Source organism: Pezoporus wallicus, unplaced genomic scaffold, assembly GCF_028554395.1.
Source record: "Pezoporus wallicus isolate ANWC-B61680 ecotype Strahan unplaced genomic scaffold, APGP_CSIRO_Pwel_v1 contig_7073, whole genome shotgun sequence".
In the NCBI taxonomy this organism is placed as follows: Eukaryota; Metazoa; Chordata; class Aves; order Psittaciformes; family Psittacidae; genus Pezoporus; species Pezoporus wallicus.
In genome coordinates this window covers 5,841,993-5,856,771 of record NW_026641326.1, presented here as the reverse complement: position 1 = coordinate 5,856,771, position 14,779 = coordinate 5,841,993, and the positions used below count along the sequence as shown (strand labels likewise).

General features: G+C 42.5%; 1 protein-coding gene across 1 annotated transcript in view; it reads left to right on the top strand.

Annotated features, from left to right (window-relative positions):
- Positions 1 to 13,697, top strand: part of SUMF1 (sulfatase modifying factor 1) — a 36,458-nt gene extending 22,761 nt beyond the window's left edge. Inside the window, exons 7-9 of the mRNA XM_057422893.1 lie at positions 136 to 249; positions 10,134 to 10,193; positions 12,939 to 13,697. Of these exons, the coding sequence (XP_057278876.1) occupies positions 136 to 249; positions 10,134 to 10,193; positions 12,939 to 13,049 (285 nt within the window). The 3' untranslated portion in view covers positions 13,050 to 13,697. The remainder of the gene's footprint in view (positions 1 to 135; positions 250 to 10,133; positions 10,194 to 12,938) is intronic.
- Positions 13,698 to 14,779: the final 1,082 nt, after the last annotated feature.

Genomic DNA, 14,779 nt, shown 5'->3' with positions numbered 1-14,779 from the left:
TCTGCTTTTGAGCGATGAAGGCAGAAGCTGCTATTAAAGGCAAATGCACCTTCAGCAGACTGGTGATCAGGGTTAAAAACAGTATTTCATATTGAGTGGTTACAGAACTGCCACCTTGTTCCCTGTTTCATGTAGGTCACTGCATTTCCTCCCAATGGATATGGCTTGTACAACATTGTAGGGAATGCCTGGGAATGGACGTCTGACTGGTGGGCTGTTCGTCATTCAACAGATGAGGTTCACAACCCTGTAAGTGTTTTACTGGCATCACATGAAGTACAGAATTCCCTCTTGCTGCTCTGACCTGATTGCTGTTGAAAACCTACTACTCTTTGCTCCTCTCTGCTGCGCCTGTGGTGGGATGGGCTGTGTTCTAGTGAGTTAGGAAGTACCACACCACAAGCCTTCAACACTGGAACTGTAGTGCTATAGTGCAATTTTATTTACTTTTTGTTGGACAGGACAGGCATCCAGAACTGGTCAGCAGTTGCGTACTTCCAGACTGCCATCATGTTACATAGATCAGGAATTTGCTAATGCAGTGGAATTACTTCCCCCCAAAAAAGGGAGTTTCTCTGTTTATGTTGCTACAAGCTGTATTACTTCGCCCTCATCTCTCTCCCAAACACTTGACAAACCATTATGTATTATGTTTATGGTTTCTACTAGCTCCTTTAAAACTCAACATGTCATAAAGCTGAAGTTCAGGGGAAAAGTAGCTTCCCAGGCTTTGAGAGGTTAATCTTTAGTTTTCTCTGTGGCAGGCAAAGAAAGAGATCCTGCAGGGTAAGCCTTGTGTATGGGGCTTTTCATGCAGTATCTCTCAGCAAATTCAAGTTCTAGCTTTACATCTCCTTCTCTCTCATTTATACAGGATAAGTAAATCTGAGAAGTGCACTGCTCTGCTTTCACCGAGCTTGTTTTCCTCAGGCACAGTTATCTGCAGTGAGAAAGCCAGTTAAACCTCATGGGGCAGCAGCTCTCTGCTGCAGGATTTGTGTATCCCTGTGCTGTGGTCTCTCATGATCTGTGTAGCCTTTCTTTGCTGTGCTGCACATAGCTGGAGGCCTTTGTGGGATGTCAGCTATTGGAAGTAGCTTGAGCAACTTGCTAAACCTTTGCTGTTCTGTACCTTGCAGAGTCTGACATTCTGCTGTTCTTCCCAGAGGATGTGTCTAGCAAGGGAAGTCAGACTCCCCTTGGGGTCTAGATTGTTCTAGATCTGTACCAGCAGTTTCCTCCATTGATGGAGCATCTGGAGACCTCCTAACCTATACCAACCACACTGACCAATTTTAAGTTGGCTGTATCCCAGTAAGAAGCCACAGGTTTTTCTAATGGCTTCAGCTGTGTGTCAGACAGTGCACTACCTGCATTGTCCTGAGTAACTGAAGTGCTTGGGACTGTAGCTTTTTTGTTGTTTGATTTTAAAACAGGATGGAATATTCTCCAACTTCTGTTGTTAGGCGGTCTGAGTGGTCTAGCAATGGCTGAAGAACCTTCTTTTCCTTTGGGACCTTGGCTGTGTTCTGTCTCCGTTTGCTACCTTTTCCACACATTGCACAATAGATATGATGCGATTTGAGTATTTCACAGCAGTCAGAATCCTTGGCCAGTTTCTGTGATTCTGCAATAATGGAAAGCTGTATTGCAGGAATTGTCTCATGAATGTATAACCCCTCCTATCTTTTCCCAGCATTGACTCACTGCTTGTGTACATACACAGCTGAAATTTAGGCAGAACTTACACTCAGCATTCAAACTAATTCTTCAGGGTTTTTTCCCTGTTTGCATACTGATTGATTAGGAGAGAAGCATCAGCTGACTTGCAGCTCTGTTTCCATTCTGGTGGGGTTTTTATATGCAGTTAAGGATAATTTTTTTCTGTACCTTTTGAGTTGAAACAAGGGCATCTTAAGAGCAACATTTCTAAAGATAAAGTCATGAGTAGCTACCAGAACATAAATTTAAGTGGAAGTGAAGAACAATAAAACTAGCAAACTTTGTACATCAGGGTAGACTATTGGCTTGATTGGAGCCTTGTAAGTTGGGTATGAGGAGGAGAGTGGGCAATGCTGAGCTCCCCATTCCAGACAATGTGGTCACCGTGGTTTGTACCAGGGAAGCTCCTGCTTTACCCCCCTTGCTACTGAAGCTTCACTTCAGTGCCTGGAGCCAAAGCACTGCTGTGCTGTGTAGCTGGAGAGGAAGAGAAAGATCCCGTGCCCATCCACACCCTTGCAGAGACAAAGAGCATCAGAAGACTGGGAGGGAACACTCTTCTGGTTGTTGGCACCATATTGCAGCTGTCCCTGTTCTTGTTCATCTGTTTTGCAGTCTGACAGCTACTTCAGTCAGATCTGGCTGCTTGTTTGTACTGTGACCTCTCAGGGCAGGGAAAATGCACAGCTCTGCACAAGTCTTCTTCCCTAGCAAGAAGTGACAATGTTGGGAAACAAAACTAAATGTAACTAGGCCAAGTATGGAGAATAAAACCACTTCTGATTCTGTGAACTTGAAGGTCACAGATCTGGGTCCTGTTGCATCTAGCTAATGTTCTAGTTTTTGTTTGGTTTTGTCCATGAGGTACCATAATGTAATGTGCATTACTTATTTAAACAGACAGATCCTAAAGGCTCTACATCATCAATGGCAAAGTTTTAAGGTGGGTTTTTTTCATGCAAGATGGCTGGATTTTGTACGTGAAAGGCATGAGATGACTAATTTACATGGAATTTATTGTGTTCAATACAGAAAGAACCTCCAGGAGTCTTCATCCAGACTGTAGCTTTCAGCTAATCCATTTCCTGCCATTGGTGATAGTAAAATCCATCTTATTTTGTTTTAAAAAGAAAATAGATTTCTCTGCCTGTATCAGCCTTTCCAACTTTTGCAAGTCGCACAGAATCCAGCTAACTGGAACTGTGTGTCTTGCTGAAGCACACATACTGTAGTATGATGCTCGGAGGGGGATAAAAATGGTAAATTGTTTGTGTTGAAAGAGACCTTAAAGCTCATGCAGTTCCAACCCCCTGCCGCAGGCAGGGACACCTTCTACTAGACCAGGTTGCTCCAAGCTCCTGTGTCCAGCCTGGCCTTGAACACTCCCAGGGATGGAGCAGCCACAACTTCCTCAGGCAGCCTGTTCTGATGCCTCACCACTCTCACAGTAAGGAGTACTGCAGTGGTACACCTTCATTAGAGTGACTTATTTGAATGAGACGCTTCTGTGTTCACGATTTCCATGCAGCAGTGCTTGGGTGCTGAATTCAGGTAATGGTGTGAATTTTGCTTGCTTTTAAGGGGCTATGAGTTTCCTGAGGTTTTTAAACCGCACAGTTTGCAGGCACTTCAGAAAGTATTTAAAAATTAGGTGTTAACAATGATGCTTTTAAGTTTTGGTTTTTTTTTTCAGATGGAAACTAATTGTCAGAATCTAGTGAGGCAGAGCACTTCAAAGTGAATTCCAAAGGGTTTTTCTGATTAAATGGGTAAGGAAACCGAATCTCCTAATGTGAAAAGGTGTCCCAAAATAGCCAGGCTGCAGGATCTTCTGAGACATTAAAAATGATTAGCACCACATCTATCAGAGCCAATCTCTTCAGTCTCTCTAGAGTACAAGTCAGTGTAAGCTATATATAGGATGTGTTCTTTTTGTCTACAAGACGAGGAATTCTTCTAGAGGGTCAGAGCTTAGTGAAAGTTTTTTAACATATTTAGCATAATGCCTGTGCTGGCGAGGTTTGGGGCACGCTGTGGGTTGGGTACAAGGGATGGATGGGAGCTTGTATTTGATCATTTTGCTTTCACAAATAATTACCAAAAGCAAAAATAAAGTGTGACACCTGAAAGTGCTTTGTAAGGTGTTCACTACTTTGTAAGGTGTCGGATTTAAATTGCATTCTAACAATGAAACAGTGTTCTTCCTCTTCTTTGCCTGGTGCAGGACCTCTGCTTGTAAGGGTTGATGCCAAAGAAACAAAAGATTTCTGTGCGGCTCAGGAAGTATGTGGAGTGCAGAGCTTGGTACTGTGTGCTTGCAGTTACAAGCTCTAAGGTGTCAGGAACATGGGACACTGTCAGCAATAGCGAGGTTTAGAAATGCAGCCAGAACTTCCAAGTTAGTGGCATTGAGAGGCGTTATAACTTTAAGAGCATAGCGTCAGTAGAACTGGAGACTTGCTTGTACAGACCTTTCTATAAAAGTCTCTTCAGCTGTTGCAATCCAGACACTTATTTGTATAGTAGCAATGGCTTGTTCAAAGCATAAGGAGCAAGTGGTTTGTGTTCTGAATTCCACTTCTTGTCAGATTTGTGCAGTGAGATGCAAGTGTCCCTGTTCATTTTTGACTTGAGCAACGAGTCTCCCCATTTTAGGAGCACACGGGATCAGTGGAGGTTACTGTACTGTACTGAGGGACTGTTTGTGAAAGCAAATAGACAATATTGTATTTGCGGGGTTTTTGGGAACAACTTGTGTATGAGCTTACTTATTATCTGCAACATGGTGAATGGCCCCTTGATTTCATGTGAGATCTTTTTACTCTCTCAGGAAAAAAATGGGAAGCATCTAAGCCAGTGACATTGACTTAGTGCAGCAGGATGCTGCAGTTGAAATCTCATACCAGGAATCCAGAACAGAAAGAACAGGAACCAGAATAAGCCCAACCTAAAATAGCTGTCTGTGGGAAACTTTTTTACACTTGGATATAACTTCTGAATTTTCCACATTTCAAGAGGAATAGCGTCTCCCACTTGTGACCTGCTCTTCCATTCCTCTCGCCTCACAGCATAGTTCTTGTCTATATTCTCTCTTCACTGACTGCTTTCTAAGCAGAACCTTGTGCGTTGAGATTTAGGGTGCCAGACTATACCTGCAGTGGCTGTTCTCCAGCACCCATGCATTTTGGGGCTCCTTTCTGAAGGGATTCTTCATGTGGGTGACTGCTGGGAGATCAAGGAGCTAGCAATCTTCTTGCTGCCCTCGGGAATTATTTTGCTTTCATTTGAAGGCATCTTGGAGTTGCACTGAATGGGGCTACATAGCAGTACGAAGACAGTCTTGCAGCATGTCTTAATCATGTACGTGAAGCGGTTTTTACGTGTTCAGACTCAGGTTGGAGGGAATGATAAAATCCACTTGAGAAAATGTAAAACTGATACTTCAGCTCCTCCAGTAGTGGCAATGGGTGAGCAGCCAGAGCACTGCTGCTGTCAGGAGGACGCGCTTCTGCTCTGATGTATGTCATGAGTGGAAAAACCCCACAGTTTAAGACAAACTCACCAAAACGTTTCTTTGGTGCATCTTGCATCTGCTCTGTGGTGCACCAGGGCTGGGAAGCACGAGGGTTGGTTGTTGTTTGGTTCTGTTTCTGAATGTAAATGATCATTTGGCAGACAGTAGCCAAGTGTGTGTGAGATCAATCAAGCCACAATCCCCTTATGGGGCCATTTTAATCGTGGTGACTTCTGGCTCAGATTTTTTTTGTATACAGTGCATAGGTTCTTCTGACCAGCAGTTCTCTGTTTGAAAACTGATTTAGCTCAGAACAGGGTCGCTACGTAGTTGACTGTGCATAGGAAATGATGATGCAACTTCAGAAAGCATTTATGTGATGTAATGAAAGAAATACAACTGTTTTTTCACTTAATAAAAATAAAGCTTCTAAGATGTATTTGGATAAGAAGCTTTCGTAACTAAATGCACAAGCGCTCTTAATTATGCAATCAGATTATCATATGTCTGTTACAACATTATGTTGCAAATATACAGTAAATGCTGTACTTTAAGCGTGGGATCAAAGTCTGGGATGGCCCTGGCTCTTTACATACAGACAGCGAATGGCCTTCTGCTTCAGTACCAGATGGTGCACTTCTCCAGATAATGGCATAAAACAATATTGTTGGATGGAATAACATTGTTTTAATCAAATGTGACCTTAATTGCCACACTCTGATTAGTATTTGTTATGGGTAAGCACAATCAAAGCAGGCCTCCCTTATCTAGAAGGAAGATAGAAGCATGAGCAAATACTAACATTGCAGGCTTTCTCTTCTTTAGTTATTAGAAATACGTGATATTAAGCTGTAACATTTTCTGGCCAAAGCTAATGATGTTTCTACACTCTTACCAAGTGTGTTAGAAGAATGCATTATTCTGGAAAAGCTGTTGAGTGGGGGAGATACTGGTTTTTTTTGGGATACCATACCTGAAGCCTTTCGAAGACAAAGCAGGGTCATTTCTGGGGGGTTGGTTGTGATTTTCTTCAGTACTCTTTAAGCAGCAGGAACTCTGACAGAAATGAGTTTCCATTTTTGTCTGTAGATGTAAGGGCTGCTCACTTTCTTTGTAAACCAAGAGAAAGTTTAAGCAAGCGATGTAGGTAGGAGACAGACCATCCAGAGAAGAGGACTCTGGTCAGGAGGGATGTATGAAGCTCTTGTATACAGCATCAGAAGCAGCGTGTCGCTGGTAAGGGTAGATCTTAACACCTTTCAAGAAACTGAAATCTCTTATTCCGGTTTGTCTGTAGGGACTTAGCTTCTTCCTTTATCCCAGTCTGGACCTGGGAATGGAGCCTTATTTTGGATAAGAGATGGTTCATGCTACAGGTAGACGAAAGAGCTACAGCACCCTTCTACCTACCTGCCAAAATCACTCAACTTCATGTGCTAAGAGAATAGTCCAGGTGGCTTCTTCCTGCATGTGACATGTATGAGGCCTCTGTAGTAAGGCAGGGGTGGAGAAAAGAGGAAAATTGAGACATTGGGCAGTACAGGGGCAGGCAGCTGCTGGTCCTGAGCTTTACCACAGTGGCTGAGCTGTGAACTCACTGGGAGCTGTAGTACAGGGCTCTGAAGTAAAGTAGTACAAGTACAGCCTATGGCTGCTGGGGTGCTGGCAGGTGATCTTGAGGACTATGAGGTCTTTGGTCGCAGCACTAAGTAGGGGTTGTGCACGGGATGCAAAAGCAAACCATTAGAGAGGAAATGCAATTCTCAATTCCAACACAACATTCCTCAGGTGGGCAGAGCTGTGATACAGAGGTACAAAGCACTGTCAGTGGTGATGGGGGATGCTCATAAGTGTGGAATAAGAATGTCTTATTCACTTAATTCTGGTTGCTTTCAGGTCAGCTCATGGCTTTGCTGGGGACCTGCTGGGTATGGTACCTTTTATGGCGAAGCTGAGATACATATTGAATGAAAGAATAATCACTGTCTGCTATGTTCAACATTATGGTTCTAATTTTAACTCTACAGTAGCCTTCAAATGAGAAAGTTTTTGTCAGCTGCATTTTTAACACTAGGAAGGAGAACTGAATACACTGTTCCCGGACTTTGAGGAGCTGTGGTTCTTTTCTGACCTCCCTTAAATTAATTTGAGTGCAGTCATGAGCTGAGAAGGGTATCAGTCTAGCTGGTCTCTTGCATAGTTACTTGTGCATCTGACTTTGTGCATATGAAAGTAGCTGGATCCATCTGTGGTGAAATCTGGTTATCCCAAATTCTTTGTATCTTTTCCTTTGCTAAGCTGCAAGGCAAGACAGGGAAACAACAACCGCAAGCCAGTTGTCGGGCAGGCAGGGATGGTTTCTCCAGCTACGGTCTAGTGATTTACTGCTTTTCAGAGAACTTTGCCAGTTGTTTTATGGTAAACTTTGCTTCAGAGATTTTAAAGAATTATCTATCAAAGAGGATAATGTTCTGTAACAGAATAGATTCTTGGAGAATTCTAGATCAGATTTTTGCAGGTTGTAAAGTGTTTAAGTGCTGTAATCTTGCTTCAGAGCCTGGGGGGTATGTATATGTGTGTCACTTTAACTTGGGTTTTGTTACCAAATAACCTTTGATGCTCAATTTTTGCCTGGTAGAAGATTTGTAATTAATAAATTTGTAACTAATAAAAAGAGCTTATACAATTACCATGGTCTTTAGTTGACATGCTGCTTCAGTATATCCCCTTATAATTGCTGAAACATACAATAATCTTATGGCTGGACAATAAAACTCCTAATCCCAAATTAGCATGCTCCTCTTCATTTAGAAAAGCTACTTTGGAGCTGATAGCAAGGATTGCTGCTCAGTATTTGCATTATGGCTTTTAATGGGAAATCCTGCTCAAACAGCTCCATTGTTCTGTTCTGTCTTGTTCTCATGTAACTTTTTTAGGTCAGTTTTCTTCTGGCTGGCTCTACGCTGGCTTCCTTTAAAATGAGATTAACAAATGGTTAGAGCTGATTGTGCTTGCTACTGCCTTATCTTAGAGTGGGGATCTCTGCATCTACATGCAGGTTTTGTGATGACAGTTTCCAGAGGCCTTAGGAAAGGAGTGAGCCTGTCTCATGGAGAAGCATCCTGGTTTAGAAACAAGCAAACACTGCCTCTGGGTGTGGTTTTCCCTAAGTATCTGTAGGCAATTAAGTGCAGTAGTAGGTCAAATAAACATGAAGGTGCTGCAGTGCCACTATAGTAAGCTTTTTATGTGTAGAATCACAAAGCAAACTTAGTGGATGCTGTCGGTAGCTTCTGTAGTACCAGTGTCAACTTTCAGGGCTTTCTTACAGTCCTCATGACTTGTGTATTGATATTTCATATCATTTACATACTTTGTAGCAATGAACTCTTTTTCCTAGCTGCTAAAACTGGGCTGGATGCCTTTCTTGTAACCTGTATTTATGGATACAGGAAGAGGTGAACATCACATCTCGTTTTTTCTTCCTGTATTCCACAAATTCTTCTGATAAGGTTTTATCTAGGAGTACAGACTGGATTTATACACCCTGCCAACCACTGACGTAACCACAGCTTGTACCCTAAGTGAGAAATTATTGGAGGCTTGGACATGATAAGAAAACGTTTTAGTTGTGCACTGGTGTAACATGTACAGAAATAGAAATGCATGCAAATGGGGTTTCTTACAACTGTGAGAGGATTCTTAATGGCAGCACTAACTTCTAGGCTGAGCTTACCAGTTAACTAATAAAACACAATTTATTTCCTTGGTCTTGTTTTTCACTTCCAGAAGGCACGCGTTCTTGTGGCTCCTTCCTAAAAGCAGTTTCCCAATGTACATGGAGTGCAGCAAGCATGGAAGCATGTTTGGTATCAACAATGGAAACACCAAGTACAGCAGTAGTTTCTAAGCATTAGAGAGACGTGCTGGTGACATTCACACCTAAAAGGAATGAAGTGGGAGAATTGTTCACCTGCGTAATAAATACACATCAAAGCTAGCAAAAGAGTGTGTATCAAGGAAGCCCAGCTATCTCCTTGAACTATTAGGCCATCCTTTGGAATTGGAATTGAAAAAGAAGAGTGAAATAACCTTGTTAAATCAATTTGAGGGCCAATTTCATAAGCACTTCAAACAAATCACATATATTACACTGCAAATGTATGTGCAATTATGGAAATGTTGCTTATAACTGCAGTGCTTTCTGCAGGCCTTTTTAGCTGTCATGATCCCACGTAATAACAAATATAGTTGCTAATGACTGAGAGATGATACAGAATGTCTTGCACAGTCACTAACTGGTGCTTCAGACTGGAGTTTGGACCCCCACGAGAATAAGCACCACATGTTGGGCGTTGCAGCCCCTCATTGCAATGTGCCACCAGGTAGTGTAGCTGCATTTGGAAAAGTGGAAGTTCCCCGTGTTCCTTTTGGAGTCCTAAGGGTGTCTGTGGCTTTGTTTCATAGCAGTGGAACTGATGAGAATCATGGATTGCACTACATGTGCAGGCCAGCCTGTGAAAACTTCCTCATCTCTCTTTAGGAAAAGCCTGATAGTAGAAGAGCCACTTATGTTCAGATCAGTGCTCTCTCACGCTTGCCACTGTGTTTTTTGCAGCACATTGCCAGGTGCTCTACAGAAACAAGGCACTCCGGGCCAGTGGGCATCAACTCGAATGTGAAATCCATGCAGCAGTGGGAGGGAGCACAGTCACTGTCTGCAAGTCTTCTACAGCATCATTATTTCAGGCTTTCTGGTTCAGACAGACAGAGCTGACATTTACTTACCTTGAGTATTGATGGCTGCTCCTCCTTATTGTTACAGCTTTTTACCCCTTAACTTGTAATTATCAGTTGTTTCTCCCTGAATACTTAACCAGTGTCCTCTCCTCCACAGAAAGGGCCCTCATCAGGGACAGACAGAGTGAAGAAGGGTGGATCCTATATGTGCCATAAGGTAATGTGGAAAGGCCTGTGGTATTTTCATGTTGACCTTTCTTCTAGAAGGACTTGACAATAAAGTGATCTTCTGACAGTTTCACAACAGCTTGTTGAGAGGTTCCATGCAATTTAAGGAAGAGCAATACCTAATGTTCCTAAGGACTTCTTTTTTTGTTAGCTTGGAATTAAACAAGCTGCTTTACTGAGCATGAGGCTTTTTTAGATTTAGAAGTTGGAATTTATATGTGCTTCTAGTGCTTGTTTCATTATAGTGCTTGAGTGATACTTGTAAGAATAGAAAGTATGGATGTGACTTTTTGGGAATGACTCAGGATATCAGGTTTTCAGAAGGGAGATGAATGTTTCAGCTTAGTCAATAGCACCCTTGAAATGGTTTCTGAAAGGTTTGGATACCACCACAGTGCAGTGGCTGTTCCTGACATAACTCAGGTTTTAAACTGTGTTCACACAGTGCTGGAAGAAATGCTCTTTGTGCATCTCCTTTTTCATTAAAGCTGTCCTGCTCTTCTTCCCTTTCAAAGCCTGCAGCTGGCAAATCCTCCTCATAATTAGATTACATTTTCTACACCGAGATCCCATTTTCTACACTGATTTCCTCCTTAGGTGAAATCAATGTCAGATGTTAATTAGCAGTTTTGATTAAATTAACACTGGAATAGACTCTTCAGTGACGAATAATGTGACCCATTTTAAAGGGTTGGGAAGATTCTGGTCTGTCCTAGTCTTTTTTTTTTTCGAGGTGATAAAACTAGGCTGTGTATCATGACAGAACCCCCACTGAATACTATTAGTACAAGGGCTCTTTATTAGGTGTCTAAAATTCTGTTCCCACTAAGCTGTCCTGCTATTGCTCCTTTACCTCTCAGAGCTGACAAAGGCTGAAGTCGCACTTACATGTATGCTTAGTAGCTACTTTTATGGTCAAAATAGTTCAGCCTGTGAATCCTATGGTGTCCTGTTGAGGGTTAGGGTAGACCTCTGCAGTGTGAGATAGCAGCATGCACTGTGCTCGTTCAGGAAAAAGCTGCTCTCTGGCTCTGGACCCATATGGAAGAGCTTGTGAGGAACTGCTGGTGAATCTCCTTAGATGGAGATACTGTTAACTCATGGAGATAAGCATCAGTGATGGCATTCCCTTGATGACAGAGCTGCTTCCAGTTCCATCATCCTTGTGGTTGTATGAATTGATCTGTTTGGTAGCTGTGCCCAAACTCCTGAAGGGATCTGGGATAAAGGAGAAAAACTACCTTCTTCTCCCTGTTCTCCTCTGCTCCTCCATGCCTCCCCAAAAAGGGAGAGAGCAACCATGTTTGCTTTTTAACTCAAGCCATGCCAGAAGTCTGCAGCTGAACCGGCCTTTATGGAGGTGGTGGGGTTTTCTGTCAGAGGCCAGGAACCTGCAGGAGTATAGGAACAAAACCCCTGAGCCAGGTCTTTTGAAGTAATGTCAAATGGAGCAGAGCTTGGATTAGACTGGAGTTGCTACATAAACACAGAGTCTGTACTGCCTCAGCACTTCATAGTGAAATTACCAGTGTGCCTGTCCTTCCAGGGCATGATAGGTAACTGTTTCTGGGAGCTCAGTCTGACTTAAAGCAGCAAACATCTTAAATGGGTTGGTTCTGCAGTTTGGAAGCCACCATTCCCAGTGCTGGACAGTTGAGGATCTGCAGCACTGTGACTAGCACGTTTTTCTTTTTTCAAGGAATGTAACTATATTCACGTGCCCTGAGACGTGGCCAAATCTGTACAGCCAGGGGACATACAAAACATGTTACACACCAGTGTCTGTACTGGTCTGTAAAGAAGTCTGACCTTGTCCTTTTTAGATTCATTTGGCTAGCAGCCTTTCTTAAAATAACTGGTACAAAGCACCCTGCAGCAGTCCTTTTCTGAATCTTGAGACATTTTTGGTCTAAACTGGTCTGTCACAGAAGTATCAAATCCTACAAGCACAAGACAAGCAACCGTGGGAATGAAAGCACAGATGCATTTCCTAGTGACACGCACCAGTAGGATCAAATGCTGCGTGTGATGGGTGTGAGGGCAAGTCCTGTGCATAATCTTGTGCTCTCTTGTCACTTCAAGAAATAAAAGAGCAATGGTGGTTCCTCCTTTCATTTCCTGCGAGGTGGCTGCTGTGTGATTGCAGCCCATTCAGGAAGAGAACAGTGCTCAAAGGTATCTACTAGGAATATCTGAAATGCAGTTGAATCATTTTATCAGTGCCTTAATTTTAAATGTAAATGTTTTTATAGTCAGCAGTCCAGATTCTATCTCAGTTATAAATATCCCTAGATTATTAGCCACAGAAATATTGGAGTTTGCCTCCAGTTATCCCATTATTGTTGCATCTTTCACTGGGATGTTTTTTGACACATGCCAGTACCTGTCCATTTCCAGTTATTCCTTAGGATGCTGATACACAGATCAGGGCACGGAGATGTGCTCTCCTCTGAGAAGCAGCAGAATGGTTGTTCTGTCCGTTTCTCACAGGAAGATTATTATTAGTTGACATGTTATCAGTTGCTTTGCCATTCAGACTACCTTTTCTATCAGCTGCAGCTGGCCTCTGTATGCGGTGGGATTCCCCTTATTTCTAACATCATGACTTTGATCTTTATCAGTTCACTGACCTGTCATTTGAAATGATTTGCTGCATCAATCTAACAAACTCTTCCCTACAGAAGCACAAGCTGTGAATGCTCTGAAGTTCACTTGTTCTCCTCTTTCTCTGCAGTCTTACTGCTACAGGTATCGCTGTGCAGCCCGTAGTCAAAACACTCCCGACAGCTCTGCTTCCAACCTGGGATTCCGCTGTGCAGCAGACACCTTGCCAGAGCTACAGTGACTACAGTGTACACTACGGTGTCACACCGAGACAGCAAGGGCAGAATTTCACCCATGGAAGAAGAGATGTGTGGAGTAGCACTTGCTGATGACACTAAAACTTCCTGCTGAGGAAAAAAAATCTAGCACTACTCAACAGTGCTTGAAGAACCTTTATGTATTTATTTTTGGGGAACATAGCCTGGACTTTTATCCTGACCAAACTTATCAGTGACTTCTGTTGATTTAACACAAGTATTCTGGAGGCAACCAGCACAAAACTGAGCAGAAATACGCCAGTTGTGTTTTTAAAGGTTAATTAACAGCTACTTTAGAAAAGTTCTTTATTAAATAGTTTTATTTATGCATAGTTCTGAATTTCTACACTCAAATCCAATAAACAAGAACTTTATAATTCTATACAGCTTTAAAGGACAACCGAAGGAGTGAAGAGGGAGGACTCGCAGAGAGCTGGCCACACAGGCAGTTAGTGCAGCTGTGCTGTTATGTTCCTGCTGCAGTGAAAATCAGTCCAGAAATGTGCTTTTTCTGGTGAGATACTTGCTCCTCTTTATAAAGTGCCTTCTGCAACTGAGGGATGCTAATCTTCAGGGTGATGGCGATTAGAAACGTTGTACATATTTGAATAAAACTTCATGCATTCATTTTTTCTGAAGACTTTTACTGATGGAAAAACACTGTCAATTTCCCCTGAATTTCTTGGATGCGCTGTAGGCTTATTTTGGGGACTTGCAAATTGCAAAAATGGCATCATTATAAACTGAAGCTTACAAATGATTCTACTTAAATAAAGATCATTAAAGTGAAAAGATGGCAATGTAACTGTGAGCCCTAAGGCCTAATAAGGTAAGTTTTGAAACTGTTCTGTTAATAAATTGCACTTAAAAGGAAATTTTAGCAGGGAGGGAAGTAGGACTAGTGAGAGCCACCTTGTTAGGGCATCTGAATGTATTTCATGCCTTTCATGAAGTGTTTTGTACTGCCACCCGCTCCAGGGCACAGCATCTGGTTGTATTTCTCTGTTGGGCTATCGCTTGCTCCAAGTGCAGACATAACCAGAAGCTACCTCTGCAGTGAGGCAGCAGGAGCAGCAGGACTATGCTTACAAACAGGTCCCTGCCCTCTTAAAGGCTGCGGTGCTGCCCGCGTGTAAACTGAGGATAACTGGGCTGTCCTGCTGGATTTTATTGTGTGAAAAACACTGCACATTAACAACTTTGGCACTGATGTATCCCTGCCAACATTGTGTTTTCTACAGTAAATGGGGGTTGGGTTTAATGCAACCTGGGGTTAATACAAACCCACTGCTTGCCAGCTCCTTCTCTGCCAGGGCTCCATGCTGAAAAGAAGACCCTGGAGAACATCTTGGAAGCTCTTCGGCAAATACCAGCCTCTGGTGGGGGGCAACAGCAATTCTTGCAAGTGGAGGGGGAAGAACTATTCAGAATGCACCACTATGGCCTGGCACTCACATAAGCATGATAAAAACTGTGGCAAGTATTTTGTGTGATAAGGACTGCTTTAAATGAAATGTTTCATTAAAATCTATGCATTCCAACCATCTATTTTACTGTGAGGAATAGTAAAAGAGTCTTTCTGTCTTTATTTCTAAGAGGCATGTTTTTGCCACAAGAAGGAATATACTTTATGAAAGATTTTGACTGGAGTCATTTTGCTTTTCATTCTGGAAAAAAAAATTCCTAGAAAAAGATACACACAAATGAAAAAATT